General features: G+C 35.8%; 1 protein-coding gene across 1 annotated transcript in view; it reads right to left on the bottom strand.

Moving 5' to 3' along the window:
- AKAP6 (A-kinase anchoring protein 6) overlaps window positions 1–17394 on the bottom strand; it is a 233008-nt gene that overhangs the window by 175573 nt on the left and 40041 nt on the right. The window contains exons 4-6 of the mRNA XM_070935849.1: window positions 11517–11639; window positions 2038–2134; window positions 727–890 (exon numbers count right to left, since the gene is read on the bottom strand). Of these exons, the coding sequence (XP_070791950.1) occupies window positions 727–890; window positions 2038–2134; window positions 11517–11639 (384 nt within the window). The remainder of the gene's footprint in view (window positions 1–726; window positions 891–2037; window positions 2135–11516; window positions 11640–17394) is intronic.

Here is a 17394-nt window from a genome sequence, read left to right as displayed (position 1 = left end):
TCCTCTTTTGGGGAAAAAAGTATTAGAATATAATTCATAACAATATGATTCATCTTGCAGCAAGTTTTCTGTTTCTTCCATCAACATATTCCTAGCATAGGAGTAAGGGGGAGGTGGCTTTCATTGTCCCCAAAGAAGTCCTCAAAAAATAGATTTAGATATCAATATATTATTGATATGTATTCAACACATGCACCATTGTGGAAGGCTTAAATTCCAAGCAAAAAAGATTTGTGGCAGAGCATATGACCTTCTTCCCACTGCAATGGCCATCCCCTAATTAGGCAATGCATCTGATAGTCATTAACAGGAATGAGATAATGAATCACTTTCTCTCTTCTTTGTTAATTTGCTGTAACCAAGCGGCTAATGGATGTCAGAGCTGAGTGATTGCACTGATTATGGTGATTTATAGTTGCAACAAAACAATTTAAAACCATTCTGATTATTCATGTTAAAGATACTGTATGTTTTGTTTACTAAATATTTTACATCCCTTTCCCTGCCCCTTCTAGATTTGCACCCGGAGAAGTTTGTCTAAAAGATGTAAAAAGTTTCTGCCTTTTAGAATGGATATTGTTTCAGAGAGACACATTTTATTTTGTTTGTACAATTTTTACCCAATAGAAATGAAAAGCCTTAGGGTGGAAAAAAAAACTTCAGTGATGCCCTAGTTCAAAAGGAGGCTGGAATAAGAGGAAATAAGACAAACTTCAAGCCACTTACCTTGGGGCTCTCAGTCCCTTCCTCATCCGTTGCAGACACATCAGTAGCCAGTATCTCCGCTTTGATGATACGCAGAGCCCTAAGAATCCAGCTGTGTTGTCGTTTGATTTGCTTCTGTAGTTCCTTCCACTGACTCGCAATCATCTGCAGCATGTCCTTCAGTCCTTCTCCAAAAACGAGAGAAAGAAATTAAGTCATACGTTCAACGTTATCATTTGAAGAACCTCATTTGTTAAAGGCAAGGATTCTTAGGGGAAATTTTAAAAAATCCTTTCGCCTTAAATATTCTGGCATTCTCTACAGAGACATCAGATCAGGAATTTTAACAAACTGGCACTGCAAAGAATGAGATAGGATCAAAACGCGACATATAGACAGCAGTGACTGAAGTCAGCAAAGGAAAATAATATTTAATCTCAGATTCATATAGAACAGTAAAAAAAATAACATTCTGTTGTCTGCTGTTCACAGATATTAAACAGCAGATATTTGTTGTTGCTCATCTTTAAGGACAAATAATTACTTATATGGTCAGTTTATGAGACCATGGTATGGTTTTACAAGCTCCAGAAACTTATGCAGGTCAATTGGACATGGAAGGTGATGCTATTTTAGGTTCTAGATAGCCAGGTTAATAAGTTACAAAATACAAATGAAACACAGAAAAATCTTTCAGATCCTTCGTTTTATTGAGGAAAAAAACAAAAGAAAAAATCACCCAAAATAATGCTAGCAATTTTTAGCAATACAGAGTGTTTTGATTAAATCCAGACCGTGAAAAATTATGGCAAAAAATTCCTGACTTATCCAGGCTTATATTGAAAATTGCATGCACAACTGTCCAAAATCATCACTCCTAATATTTCTTAATACATCCTTTAAAATTGCAGTAAGAATTAGTTTAAATAGCAAAGGAGCTTCATCAGTGTAATTATTCATGCTAGCTATGTAAAAATATATGTATGTATAGATATAAAATCCTAATTTATCATCTTAATGACATTTCCATAGCACTTACATCAAAGAACACGTCAATGTGAAGTTTTCAATGATGTAATTTCAATTGAAAGTCAGCTCAACAGCAAGACCAAAATAAAATGAACAGACTATTTGCTAGCAGTATTTCATTTTATAAGTATCACAGCATTGTATGCAGCATATGAAACATTTATAAATCTTGAAGGTCAAAGTGATAATGTAAATATTAATAATACATAAGGAAGTGAATATATGCAGTAATTTACAGCAATGCTTCTTTATTCTTTAATAGTCTGGGGACATAAAGACTTGCAATATTTCAGAAGAATCTACCTGATTTGTGAGATACTATAAGATCGAGAAGTTGACATCCTTCTTCTGTAACAGCTTCCTTTAATGCACAGTGGCTGTCTACATTCAGTTTAAAACTCTGCAAAAAAGAAAGGGAGATGCTTTTATATTTAAGTATGAAATGGTATGGATACATTTTTAATATAAAGCAGGTGTGCTAAAATATTTGCTACTGTTATCAAGAACCACCATGCTATATATCCAAATTAATTTTCAATACTAAAAGCTATTGATATTTTGGAATTGAATTGAAAATGTTTCCATTAAATTACTGAAGTGCATCTGGTTGAAACAGCTGACAAATCTAGAAATTCATTAGTTTTTATGAAAAACCAGAGCCCTAGGCTACCTCTGGAATAATAGTGTCCTATAAAATTTACTGTTGCAGCTATCTTTTTCAGATGTATTTCAAATACTGGTGAAAGAACAAGTTAAATAAATGTACAGTACAGTATATATTAAAATGTATTAATTACATTTAAATGTAATTAAATGTATTAATTACAGTATATATTAAAATGTATTAATACAAAATATTGAAACCAATCAATGCAATTAATCTGCTGCAACTTCTTTTTCTTCATACTATAATTGTTGATTTGTGTAAGATCTCCAGTGTTTACTTATAAAGTAACTAAGATTGTGGTTTTGCAAAGACCTTCTACTTTTATTTGATTTTGGTTTTTTTTTTAATACAAACAGAATACAATTTACTTATTTTTATAAATTTACAGTACTCAATCAAGGGGAGAATGTAGACCCCTATTCCTTTATCTACTTAGCTTTCCTCACAATTTATTAAAATGTTAGGCCTGACAAAGTCTCTCTCTAAAGCCACTTATGATTACAAATGTACTTCAAGCAATTTCATTTTTTTCCTAATTACTCTGCCCATGTCTTCAGGAACACCACTTTTCTTGTGATATAGATTGAGAAGGCTAAAATGTTCAGGATTCTTTTCTTGATTCTAAGGAGCAAACCTGAATATGCTATTAAAATTAGGACAGAGAAAGAGCAGAAGTCAGTCCTAGATCTCTGATTTCAATTGCCATCAATCAATAATTAATTGCATCTTTAAAAAGTCTATGGTATCATTCTGTATTCTTGGCAAGAAACCTTTCCAAAAGATGATTTCCAATTGGTAACCAATATGCTGTAATTAATGTGTATAGTAATGAATTTTGTGAGTAGTCAAATAAGTTGCCAATACATACAAGAGCCATATGTCAGCAGCTGCAAATTTGCTGGGAAATTAGACGGAACAGAATGGTACATGACTATATTTGTCAGTTACAAATGGTTCCACTGAATCTCACCTTCTGAATTCATCCACGACACTTGAGATAGTAAAGTATACCTTTAAAATATATAACGTGGGAAAAGGTCCTGGAGTTGTTCCTTTATAATGTACCATTATAAATTGTATAATTTTATCTGTAACTTACAGTCCCTTTAGCCTGAATTGCCCTATAATTACCCTTTCTCACAGCTCTTTATATTCCATGGTTTAGTTCTTTATATTCCAGATCAGTTCTTGTGTTGTTTTGCCTCACCCTCCTGTTTGTATATGAGGAAGCCAAAACTAATGCTTGATACTGGTAAATCAGACAATTTAGGATATTTCCTATGATGGTCTACCTCCTGTCCAACCCATTTCCAATAGTGTCTAGTTGCTTTTCATTATTATTCATTTATCAATTTGTGCCACCCAGTTACTCTGGACAATTTACAATATAAAAGCAAAGTAAAATAAAATAATAAAACAACATTAAAGTAAGTAACAAACAGGAATTAAGAAAACAGTAGCTTGGACAACTCACAACCAAACATATACAACACATGTCAAAACTCTTGAGCAAGAGAATTCCATATACCCTACAACAAAGCCTTGGAGAACCCACAGTCTTTAAGGCCCTCCATAATGCCATCAAGATGGGAGCTATCCAGATCTCAGGGAGGACCTTATTCTAGAGGACGGGCAGTATGACAGAAAAGGTGCACTTAATGAATTCCAAAAGATGACATGATTTAATCTGGGAGACCCAGAGTGTGCTGACTCTGTCCATCAGTTAGGCAGAAACCACAAGAGGTAAGTGATTCCTCAGATAACTAGGCTTCATGCCATAGATGCTTTATAGTGATAATTAGCAAATAAAAAAGGAGGTCATCCACCTTACCTGGTTATAATTTGACTTAAAGTAGGTCCTATATCTAAACTGTTAAGAAAACAGATACTTCAGCAAATAGTGCAGTTGCACTTCACGCTCAATGGGATTTTTAGGAACCCCGTCATGATTATGAAGTCACATCAGTCTTCCTCCATAAAGGAAGGCAGGAATAATCATAACATATCTGAGTTAACTATTGAATGTACCATAAAGAAGGAACTATAAGCTTAAATGTGGATGTAATAAATGTAAAAAAAAAAGTTGGAAGATGTTACATTTAGATCGAGAACCAGTTTGGTTAAAACTCTTGCCTAGAACCTATGGATTATAAATTCTAATCCAGCCTTGAGAATGAAGCCAACTGTATGATTAGAGGCAATGGTGGGTTGCCCCGGTTTGGACCGGTTTGCAAGAACTGGTAGTAAAACCAGCGGGAGAGTCCACCCACTGACCCAGACGTCATCATAGGTGATCTACGCATGCACCCGAGCAAACCGGTAGTAAAGGTAAGTAGAACTCACCCTTGATTTGAGGCGAATCACCATCTTTCAGCCTTAGAAAGAAAGCAATAGCAATCCATTTCTGAAAAATCTTGCCAAGAAAAGTACAAGTCCATGTATTCACCAGGACACTGGTGCAAATATTACCAATACTAGTGGTTGGCTCTCAGTTGTCACATTGATTAAGTAAACTATGCAGTATTAAACTGTTACCATTGTTGATATGCCATGAGCTCCACATTTAGATATGACTTAGTGAATAGTTAAAATAGTTCTGTGCTAGAAAATGACCACATTGGTGGCACTTTATGAAAATTTCATTACAGGTAATTTGTGTTTTGTAGAAACCACATTATGACTTAATTTAGATCATCACAACATGAATGCTTGCATGCATAAATATATCATATTTGTATCCCAGTTTTCTTTTGTAATGGTTTAAGGCATAGCCATTAAAATGCTTCCATGTAAAATGACATGAACGTACAAGAGAAAAACTACATTCAGAAATGTCATTTTCACATAGCTTAATCAAAAAAAATGACTTGATGTATTATAGATATTGCCTCTGAATCAACTGCCCAATAATTTTCAAGTTGTTTCCCAGTTGCTCAGTTAAATGAAATATTAGAGGATATCTATCTCTGTTCAACATAGGTCTACAATGCTGGAGGAGGATGACTTTCTTTGCAGAGCTTCATTTTATGGAAGACTATTAGTATTCTTACATATGCCATATATTTTCCCTTAGCTCAACTGAAGAAACTAATAGATCAGAGGAAACATATAAGAGGAAATCAGTTTTTCTACTGTTTGATGCATAAGAAAAACAAAAGAGCTGTACTACATATCCTACTTTTAATAGTTCTTAGGAGTTAAATAAATATTTTCTTTAAAAAATATATATCCAAAAGCTAATGCTTAAATTTGTGCAATATTATGTTTGTATTTTGTAGTACTGAATTTCTCACACAGAATGAAATAATGATTTTCTCTATTTTAGGAATTTAAGCTTTTTGCTTTTATAAATCAAGTTATGTAATATATTTAAATAACGTTAATACTATTAAGCAAATCAAGCTGAAACCTAGATGAAAATTATCCTAAGCCAAAAATATAAACTAGATCAAGCATTCCCAAATAAGGGAAAAGCCTGGAGTCTTAGTGCAGCTACTTTTCTTAAAGCGTTACTTTCCATGAAATCTTTTTTTTTTCTTTTTGAGACTTCCTTTCATAGATGCAAGCTTGAACAAGCTCTGACAATATTTAATTTACTGTTTACTTAAAACAGGCTTGTGTTGAATAGTTTGTAATCATGCACTTCACAAGAGATGTACATGAAGGCGCCTCATATAGCAAAGAAAACCTAAAGGACCCCAGAGGAGTTTGGGTAATTTCATATAATTGAAGCAGAGCATTGATGCAGCTGGATGTGATGCTGCCTCAAGATGATGTAGATGTGTTTGATAGGAAAATTGGGAAAGATGAGATATTCTTCTTCATTAGAAAAAATAGACTTGCTGCCCTAGAAAAGATTCACTTAACATAACATATCAAGTACACAATGCAGCTTGATTTACAGGTGCACCTATTAACCAGTAATAATGTTGACTGAAGAAATAAAATATGATGAATAAAGATGGGCCAAAACTCTGGGGCTTGATTTGCAATTTTACAGTTGCACAAAATTCAGTCTAATTTGCTGCAAAGCACATATAGCAAAATCTAGCAATAGATTAACCAATAACACATCGGTCTTAAGGGGGAAACTATTTTCACAACCTGCAAGTGTCACAGCAAACAAGAGCAAAATAAATGGTAGCTGTTTGCTATATTATTTTCAGTCAGGTATGTGTCTTTTTCTTCTTTAGTCATCAAAGCTGAGTTTATCACTTTCCAGAGAAAACTATCCAGACTGAGCAGCATTAGTATTTAGGGAACATCAACTGAATGGCTAATGTATAGCAGTTCTCCTTACTTTGTACAACTGGTTCACCACTCTGAAACAAAATAAGGGATGAATTAAACCATTTGTCTGCCACAGCATAGTTCTTCTTACATCCTTATAGTTGGTCCAAAGATAACAATCATCTTTCATAAGGACTAAACTATTACATCATTTGAAACTGCTGTTGCAAATTTTCTATTGCCATTGTAACTTCTTTCAGTATTACAAAACAAGGCAATAGTCACCAGGTGGACATTAAGGATGAGGTCCTGCGGAGGACAGGTGCATGGTTTTCTGTGTATTATCAGCTTTTAAAAGATGGTCCAAATGTCCAATAGATTAGCTGAATATTCAACCCCAGTAATTTAATAGAACACGTGACTGCCTTTGCTGTACATCTTCCAATGGGTGCATCCATGTAGCAGTCATAAGCTGATTGCCTCCTGTGCTGAACCAGCTGAGAATGAAGCTGGCTAAAGATATTCCTGTTTAGCTTTCGATCCATTTCTTAGTTTTGGCAATGATGCTGGTCATATGAGTTACGATTGAACCTGGTTGGTAGATTCCTCCTGCTTCTTTCCACTCTTAGCTATATTGGGGGGAGGGGGATACCAATTATATTCCTTTGCATAAATGGCTCTTTCTATGGACATATAGTTTCCAGTTATAGCCCTTGTCTGTGAGCCATTGTCTTCTTTTGGATAGAGATTTGCCAATCTTATATAAAACAGTAGATAGTTTTACCTTTCTTGTTGTCATTTGAATCCAAAGGAGAAATTTATGGAATTCTTGTCAATTTTTACCCAGCATTTGGGAGTTTCACTATTTCACAATTTCACTGGTCATCCTGTGAACTGAAAGACCATTTTATCTTTCTGCTGCTCCATTGGTAGGGTAGTTTTCGAAAAGGAAACAAAAAGTCTGCTCTTTGACCAACCAATCCTCTCTGATTTTAGTCTAGAGTCCACAGGTTTTTTTATACAAAAAAAACCTTTTTGTATAAAAAGTTTTACATTTGGAAGAGCACAATCAGGCCAGCAATCCAAGACAAGATGGTTATAGGAGATGCTGATCAGTGATACCAAAGGAGAGGCAGGTCCTACCAGTGGTGGGTTGCCCCCAGTTCACATTGGTTCTATAGAACTGGTAGTAAAACCGGTGGGAGGCCCCGCCCACCGACCCTGACATCATCAAAATGCTTCTATGCATGCGCAGAAGAGTGCACATGCGCATAAGCAAAGTGGGAACGTGCACACGGCCCCATTGCGAACCGGTAGTAAAGGTAAGTAGAACCCACCCCTGAGTCCTACCCCAGAATATTAACTAATAAGTATGGGGAAATTTACCTATAATGAAATAAAATGCAACAGGCAATCTGCATAAATCTGCTTCTGCTGATGGAGTTTGGAAAATACCTGCTTTGATATATAGCAAAAAAAAAAAAAAAGATGAGTGGAGGTTGCCTTCCCACCATGCTTGGGGTGCACTGAGGAGCCTGCCCTGTGTTCCTGTCCTTAAAAAATGAGAAGTAGTCATTTTCATGTCCAATGAGCAGGCCTATAATTATATTTCACTGCTGAGCAAGGCACCCTAGTGGTTTAACATAAAACTGTAGAATTCTCCTGGGTTACATACAGTATTTCTACCAAAGCTTTTAAATTTCTTTAAAATGACATGATGTTAGACTGGCAGTGCAGTGGCTAAGATTATGTAATTCCAAATTGTTCCAGGGTTTTAAAAAAGGAAAAATTTCAAAAGAATCTCACTAAACTGGAGGAAACTGCCTTTATGTAACTTAATTAATTAAATGATTTAGAAAGACAGAAAAACTCAAATCATGAGATCTGAATAGATTACAAATGGGCTTGAAAAGATTCTTGGCATTATGGTAAATATGTCAACAAAATGGTGACTCAGTGTTCAGTTGCTGTGAGAAAGGAATTAAATATATGAACTGTATAATGCCCTATTTTGTGTGAATTACCGTATTTTTCAGATTATAAAACACTCCAGACTATAAGAAGCACCTAGCTTTAGGGAGGAAAACAAGAAAAAAAAATCTGTCTCTGCCTCTGCTTCCCAGAAATTTGCCTCCTTGCAGCAAACAGCAAACAACCTGGTCAGCAACGGCGCCGATGGGCAGCGGCAATCTCCACAGCTGATTGGTGGTATTCTGGGAGGCAGATCCAACCACCAATCAGCTGCTCGTCCTAAATCAGGCGGTGCTGAAGCTGACCAGGCTGTTTGCTGTTTGCTGCAAGGAGGCAAATTGCTAGGAGGCAGAGGCCGAAGGATGGGGGGTGGCAGGTGGGCGGGGCTTCAGCAACATTCACTCTATAAGACACACAGACATTTCCACCCACTTTTGGGGAGGGGGATTGTGTCTTATAGCCTGAAAAATATGGTATATGATTTATAATTTTGAGTGCTGTGTTCAGCTTTAGTTCTGTGGTTTGGAAAATATATTGTAGAGGTGGGAAAGATATGAAAAAGAGCAAACTAAATAGTCATAACATTGGAACAACTTTATAAGAAATGTTACATTGAAGGATAAAATAAGAAGGTGAAAACACTTGACATATAAAAATAAGACTGGTGAAAGTGGATATGAACCGGTTTTTCTCCCTAAAATGGAGTAATCCAGTCAACCTGAATAGCAGGGATTCAGAAGATAAAATTCATTGCAAGAAGATACAGTGATGCTTACTAGCTTGGACAGCTGCACAAAAGAATTATCATGGGGAATAAAACTAATTTTCATATTATTTTCAGTATCTGAGGTAATATTCTTCTGGATAACAACTGCTGGAGATCAGAAAGCCAGAAGATACTCTTACAGTCATAACCTGCTTGTATGCTTCCTGATGGTATCTTGTCGGCCACTATGAAAATAGGTGATGGATTAATTAACCCTTTGATCTTTCCAGCATGATCCACAAACAAGGCCATGGTAGCCACCACTGAAAGCACTGATATTACATATGCATTTAATACCAGTGCTAAAGGCACATACACAAATATATCAGTTTTATTATGCAAGCATAGACATATCCTACTATTGTAATGAGTCTCTTCCAATCTTATGTTGAACAAAGTCCATGAAAGGAGAAATTACAAGTCCCTTCTCTTTGTTCACAGAAGAAAAACTAGTGTAGGCACATACAAAAGATTTTCTTTTGCAGCAGCATGAGTTCCGCCAAATGTTTTATGTGAGGATCTATCCAAGACTCACTATGAAGAGCTTTGTCATGTGTCTCACATAATGAGTTCAGGCACCTGCTCCTTCAAATACTCTATCAGGATAATTTTGACACTGCACTTCATGGGAATTTAATTTCATAGACTTCTGCTTAAATAGAGATTAGAGTTTCTGCCAAAACAATATCAATTGAAAAGATGACATTATAATTAATATAAAGCATTGACTAGCTCTATCTTTCAACTACAAACAAGACACTACATTAAAATTTTGCAATGTAATCATATATGTGCCCACTGAGAAGCATGTCTAATTGAATTCTATCCTAAAGTGTGCAATTGTGAAGCATGTCTATTGAAAGGTAATACTGATTTGAAGGAGAATGTTTATAGGATTGCAGCTTAATTCCCCTAACATACAGTGTGGTAGACAACAAAAATTAATTGCTTCGAGAATGGAATGTCTGATATTGAAAACTAATGTACCACCATTATCTGGAACTCGAATTTGGATCTCTACTCTTCTTCAATAGCCATCTCTCTGTCTACATCTATCTGTCCATCCATCCACCTATTCCTCTTATTGCTTTTGTCAATGGATTCCAAATTTCTTCATGCAATTATAATTATATTTTCATGCAAATATAATAACTATGAGTGGAGTGGTGTGGTGGCCTAGAGTTGGTGCTCTCACCTCACAATCAGGAGGCTGTGAGTTCAATCCTAAATTGAGGCAAATATTTCTCTCTCTGGGCACACCATGAAAAAACCCTCCGCATTGGCAACAGGAAGGGCATTCGGCCAGTAAACACTCAGCTCCATTCAGTTGCCCAGACTCCACCACGCAAGGGATAATGGGGTCATTAAAGGAGGAGGAGGATGTAAATATAATAATTATATTTCTTCCAGCATTATTTAGATTTTGAGGTAATGAGGTAATATTATAAAGTTCATATTATAATGCCTAGAGTCGCTGTGAGTGAGTAGGCGGCTATATAAATTTCCTAAATAAATAAATAAAAATGTACACTATAAAAAGATTTAAATGATCTGACAGCACAATTAAAAATGCAAAAAGGACTTCATTACTATTATAAAATTCTTGTTTACAATTTATTTATTTATTAAATTTCTATACCTCCCATCTCACCTGTGACTTATTGAAATATAAAAACTATACTGCTCAAAAAAATAAAGGGAACACAAGCAAAAGACATCCGAGATCTGAATGAATGAAATAGCCTTATTAAATACTTTGTTCTTTACATACAGTAGTTTATACACTGCTCAAACAACTAAAGGGAACACAAAACTACTGTATGTAACGAACAAAGTATTTAATAAGGCTATGTCATTCATTCAGATCTCTTTGAGCAGTGTATATTAATTTGTAAGAATATGTTATTATTTTAGGGGCTTCTTAACCCTGCTGTAGCATTTGTTCTACACCATTTACATTTAAAACCTGCAAAGGGGAGTCTACCTTTTTCCCCATTCATGAATTGGCTGACTTTTTAATTCATAGAGTTATATTATGTATTTCTAGAAAGCCCAAAGTATATATAATAGATAATGAAGGTCAGGATAATAGCAGTAAAGAAACTGCTTTTTATTACTGATTTTGGTAACAATATAATTTTGTCCTACCAAGTGTGTTTCCAGGTAGAGTTTAAGACTATCTGTCTCGGCCTTTGGAGGAGTCCAGTTTTCTGTGGTTTCCACGGCTTCATTTAACCATTGAATGAATTCATCCAACTTGCTTACAAACCCCTTAAAAAAGAGAAAACAAGAAAAGCCAGTTGTTAAAAAACATTGTAAATAAGTAATGCAGTTATAATGCAGCTCTACATCCATTAAGTAGTTGTAAAAACTAAAACAATGTGATGATGAGGATGGATGGGAGAAAAGGAATTGGGCCTAGCATACATTGAGAAAATTTAGGGCAGCAAGGAATATAAATGATAGGATATAGATTTCTTGTCATAACCATAGAAAATCCTATTTCATTAGAGGCCATTTGGAAATGTATATGTTTTTATATGGGGAGGGGAGAGAGCGCAATATATATCAAAGGTTAGAAAACAAGGAAGTCTACTTTTATGATATATTTTTACCCTCAAGTTTTTAGAATCCACTTTTTAAAGGTTTTTCTTCATAATTACAACTAAAAGTAATTATAATATCTGAATAGAAAATGCAGAATTGAAAAATAACAGCCGACTTACCATGCTATAGAATTAACTAAAAATAATAAATATTGAGATAAGATCCATGCAATCAATATTTGCATCTCAGAACATGTTGCTGCCATTTTGTTTACGTTGCTCTGGCTTCCAGTTCACTTGTTAAAATTGCAATGTGTCAGAAAGGATAAAGTCTAAATGGTTTGGGACCAGATTATTGCATCTTCTCTCACAAATGGATGATCATCTGCAGTACTGTTCCGTGTCTGCCAACAGATTCCTGACTAGGTATGCGTAGAAGATGTTTTGCTCAGGGTGCAGCATGATCATTCCTAATGAAGCTTCTTTAGCAGCTTTATTTATTTATTTGCTTTGGTTACCCAACTCCAAAGCAACTGTAAGCATTAGCAAACGGAATAGACCAGCCTCCCTAATAGCACATGTTCTCCAGATGTGTTGGATAATTTCCCATAATCCTGAAACTTTTGGGGGATTATGACAATGGAATTCTAACACATTCAGATTATTTCAGAAACTGAAATAACTCTCCAACCTTCCATAATTTATTTTGATTTCATATATTTGTATTGATTTATTTATGTTATAAATAATCTGAGAAGCTCTTACGGGTGCAGAATTTTGAAAGAAAGGGGTAGCAAGCCTGAGACAGGAACTCTTGACTAGATATACATAGAGACACAAAATAAAGGTTTTATACTGTAGTTGGAATTGGTGACAAATTTTGTGCTATTACTTTAGTGAGAAAGGTGAGATAATGGTCCTAATCCAAAACCTGATGCTATCATGGTATCCTAAGCATACGCTCAGGAGAAAAATGCATCTCAGCACATAGTAATAATAAGCAACAACTCTTTTTTATTTATTTATTTATTTTTACTCTGAAAATTTCCTGTAGCCAATCAGAGTTGGAGCAGTGGTGAAATCTAAAATTTGTTACTACTGGTTCTGTGGGTGTGGCTTGGTGGGGGGAGGGGTAATGTGACTGGGTGGGCGGGACCATTTTTTTTTTTTACTTTTAAAACCATTTTTTCTACAACCTCTTCAGTGAAGAGGGTTGTTAAAAATGCTTTCAAAAGGCTCTGACAATCCCAGCTGAGTTGCCTGAGTTGCTTTTTTAAAATGCCTCTGCCGATCAGGCAACTCAGCTGGGATCGTCAGAGGTATTTCAAAGAAAAAAAACACGTTTTTTCCTTTGAATTGCTCTGACGATCCCAGCTGAGTTGCCTGATCGGCAGAGGTTTTTTAAAAAGCCTCTGCCAATCAGGCAACTCAGCTGGGATCGTCAGAGCATTTAAAAGAAAAAAAAGGGGTTTTTTCTTTGAAATGCTTCTGACGATCCCAGCTGAGTTGCGCGATCATCAGAGGCTTTTTTTTTAACTTTTAAAAGCATTTTTTGGTCAAAGAGGTTGTAGAAAAAATGCTTTTAAAAGTAAAAAAAAAAAAAGCCTCTGATGATTGTGCGGCTCAGCTGGGCATGGGGGAGCGCAGGGATTTTTGCTACCAGTTCTCCGAACCATCCACCTCCATCGCTACCGGATCGGGCGATCCAGTCCGAACCGGGAGCATTTCACCCCTGAGTTGGAGCCATTTTAGACAAGGAGAGGAAACTTTATTTCTTATATATTTTTCTGTCCACGTTTTACAAAGCCTCTTGTGAAATGCTGGAAGGATTTTAAAAAATTCAGAGAACCGACAGCTGGAGAACTCCCATTTGGGGGTTGTTCCAACTTCTTGTTTCTGACAAAATCACATTTGGTTGCACTGAAAGATATGCTAGTTGAATAAACTTCATATAGTGTGACTACAGTCATTGATCCTTCCTTCTTTCTCTATATGGGGTAGGTATAACCATTGATCCTTCCTTCCTTCCTTCCTTCCTTCCTTCCTTCCTTCCTTCCTTCCTTCCTTCCTTCCTTCCTTCCTCTTAAAATAATTGCTCTCTCTGTCTTATGTGTTGCACAGTTACTGAACATATGCTAGAACCATAAAAAATACAGAAGCTTTTGCACAAATCTCTATCTAGTTATAGATACAGAAGCTAAAAGTTTGCAAAATGTGTAGTATTATTTATTCTCCATGTATGTGATCACAAGGGGAGAATAATATAGATAATAAAAATGAAATCCTATTCGGAATAGGTAAATATATATTATTTGAATATATAAACATCCCATGACCTATTAATAAACAATCTATAATTTGGAACCTATATTTTTAACATGTATAAAAGATATAATTTTTATAACATATTTAATATTTAAAAAGCTGAACTAATGAAGTAAAACACTAACACAGAAAACTGGTAAACTGGAATAATTTATTATATAATATAATCATTCCCCCTGTACATTTATTAAAATATACTGTACTGTCAGTAGGGGCCATAGTGTTCTTATCACAAATAAAGGTATTTATGGTGAACATCCCTGAAGTGTAATAATAAATTCGGAACTAGATGAAAGTATAAGAAACTATTACTATGGCTATACCTGTGATTGGAATAAAGTCCATTTTCCAATTAAAAATTTAAATAAAAAAAAACCCACTACTTTTCTGATGACATCTATAAAATTTTATGGAAACTGTTCAAAAGAAAACAACTGTAGAAAATGAATATTATTTCGAATGCTAAAAGCCCCGATATTGAAAATCATTATCAGAGGGTGCAACATTGTCAGGTCCAAAGTGTCATTGTCTAAGTAAACAGCACCATCTGGAGGAATAACCACAAAATAGCAAAGACATCATGAGATTTTTAAAAACTATTTAATCTTAGCCATAGCCTTCTAGCCATTATGAAATGCCAACCTATGGCAAATACTGGAAATATCTATTCATTACTATCTGTCTTTATAGAAATACTATGGACTTTCTGCATCCATGAGCATCTTTGGAATTTTAAACTTATATTGCTGGCACTCTTACAAAATTTGTAGTGGGGAGATCTGATGATTTAGCAGATGGCTAGTTACATAGTTGACCATTTACAACACCCAATTACAAAGCTGCAATTTTTCTACATCCAGCCCTTTCCCAATTCCTTCCTTGCAGAAGCAAGCCTGTTTAGGGGCCCAATTAAGAAAAGGTGGGCACCCAACCGAAGGAAATGTTGGGATGCACCTGTACCTCATGGTCATTTTTAAACAAAAGTTATAGAAGCTCAATCGAATCTGTAGTCATTTTTAGAATAAATATGCTGGAGGCATTACATTTTTCTTTGCAGGATTCTCGGTGCAGGCTAATTAAATTATTATTTTTTAAAAAAAAATGTGAACAAGATAGAGAAAACTTGCAGAGCCTCTCTTCTATAATTTTTTCAACATTTTTAAAAGCAGTGCTATGAACACAGTGTGTCTTCTTCTGTGCAGTTTATTTATTGTGCATCTTGTATACTGCCTCAACTACTGGAGCAACTCCAGTATTCAGGTGAAAATAGAAATAACAGAAACAAATGAACAAACAAAAAACCCCAAGCAGTAATGCATACTCCATTTCAGGAAAAGATAATCAACTCAAACATACTTATAGCAATCCAAATAGATGATCAGAAAGCAGATCATCACACCAAGCCTGGACTGTTGTATGTGAAGCTCCATGTTGTAGCTCCATGTGAGGTGATTTTTATGCTCACATGCCTGCTCATGTTCCGCTGGTCTTTGTATGTTTAGGTGCACTTGGAAGCAGAGTGAACTGTATATATGCCACTCTGTTACCACTGGGTACCATTTAAGTTTGTATAAAAGAAGCTCTGGCATTTTGTTAGGTACGTTAAAAGCTCTTGATGGGAACTGACCTAATAGGAGGGGGGTTAAGGATGCCAAGTCCCTTCTCCACTGTTGAGGATTCCCCAGTTCTGACTGTGCCCCCTCCTTTGAATGCCCAACTACCGTGGACCTCACCCCATTCCTAAGAGGTCTGTAAGGGGGCATGCATAAACGCACCAGCGTGCCTACCATCCCTGTCCTACTGTTCCCATTCATACTCATTTCTTATGTTTGTACCAGTGGTGGGTTGCTCCCGGTTCTGTCCAGTTCTTTAGAACCAGTAGTAAAAGTGGCGGGAGGCTCCGCCCATCTGCCTGGAAATCATAATTGATGATCTGTGCATGTGCAGAAGCTTCTGCACACGTTCTCCCGTTGTGAATAGGTAGTAAAGGTAAGTAGAACCCACCCCTGGTTTATACTTATACCTGTTTATACTTATATGTTTATATGTTATGTTTATACTTATACTTATTTTCTCATACATGCTTGACAAACAAACAAACAAACAAACAAATGGAAACTTACAGATTTTGGAGGAGAAATATACTCCTGCCTTGAATTTTCCATCTTTCTATCTTAAACTATCAGAATAGCCATGTAATTTAATACTTTTTTAAAAAAAATACCTATGCTTATTTTAACCGAGATATTAAATTGACCTTAGCTTTCCCTCCATTAGCTGACTAATCCAACCCACAGCCATGGGAACCTTAAAAGCAAAGGACTCATCTTTACATCTGTTTTCATAGTAACATGGGGCCAAAACAGAAGAGTTTCAGCCTCTGTTGTGGAAATCAATTCTACCATTATAAAGGAATAGGGGAGGGCCTGGTGGCGCAGCAGAATAATAGCCTGTTATTAACATTCAGCTGCCTGCAATTACTGCAAGTTCAAATCTCCCCAGGCTCAAGGTTGACTCAGCCTTCCATCCTTTCTAAGGTAGGTAAATTGAGGACCCAGTTTGTGGGGGCAATAAGCTGACTTTGTATAAATATACAAAAGTATGAAGGCTATTGCTTAACGCATTGTAAGCCGCCCTGAGTCTCCGGAGAAGGGCGGCATATAAATCAAAATTTTTTTTAAAAAAAAGGATTGACTAGAATAGTACTTATCCTGGATTTTGTAACACCATGGTTTCCTGCTTGAGAGCCTACTGCATAAGCAGGGCATACAATCATTTATCTTCAGGAGAGTATAAGAAATCTAACCAATAGTGAGAGAAAATGGCATTTATTTGCATCGTATGCAGGGAGTATATTTTGACCCAGTATCCAAGCAGCAGCCTGAATTGTCAAGAAAGATCAGATCAGGAGACAGATGTCACAAGAATATTAGAACTCTACTTTATAGATTTGGTTACAATAAAAGGATCTTGAAAATCCGACCACATTTTTCTATCCCTCCCTCTTATACCAAAAGAAGTCAAGGCAAAGCAATCTTGATTTTCTTTCTTACACTTTCCTGTTTTCTTGGGCTAAATTCATAATTCCTAACAGATTCTTCAAGGCCAGCTGCATAGTCTCTATACCAATGACTTGACATAATCTGGAAATTCAA

This window comes from Pituophis catenifer, unplaced genomic scaffold, assembly GCF_029215685.1.
Source record: "Pituophis catenifer annectens isolate HBS135680 unplaced genomic scaffold, rPitCat1.0.hap2 SCAF_1, whole genome shotgun sequence".
Classification (NCBI taxonomy): Eukaryota; Metazoa; Chordata; class Lepidosauria; order Squamata; family Colubridae; genus Pituophis; species Pituophis catenifer.
This window is presented reverse-complemented; position numbering and strand designations above follow the sequence as displayed.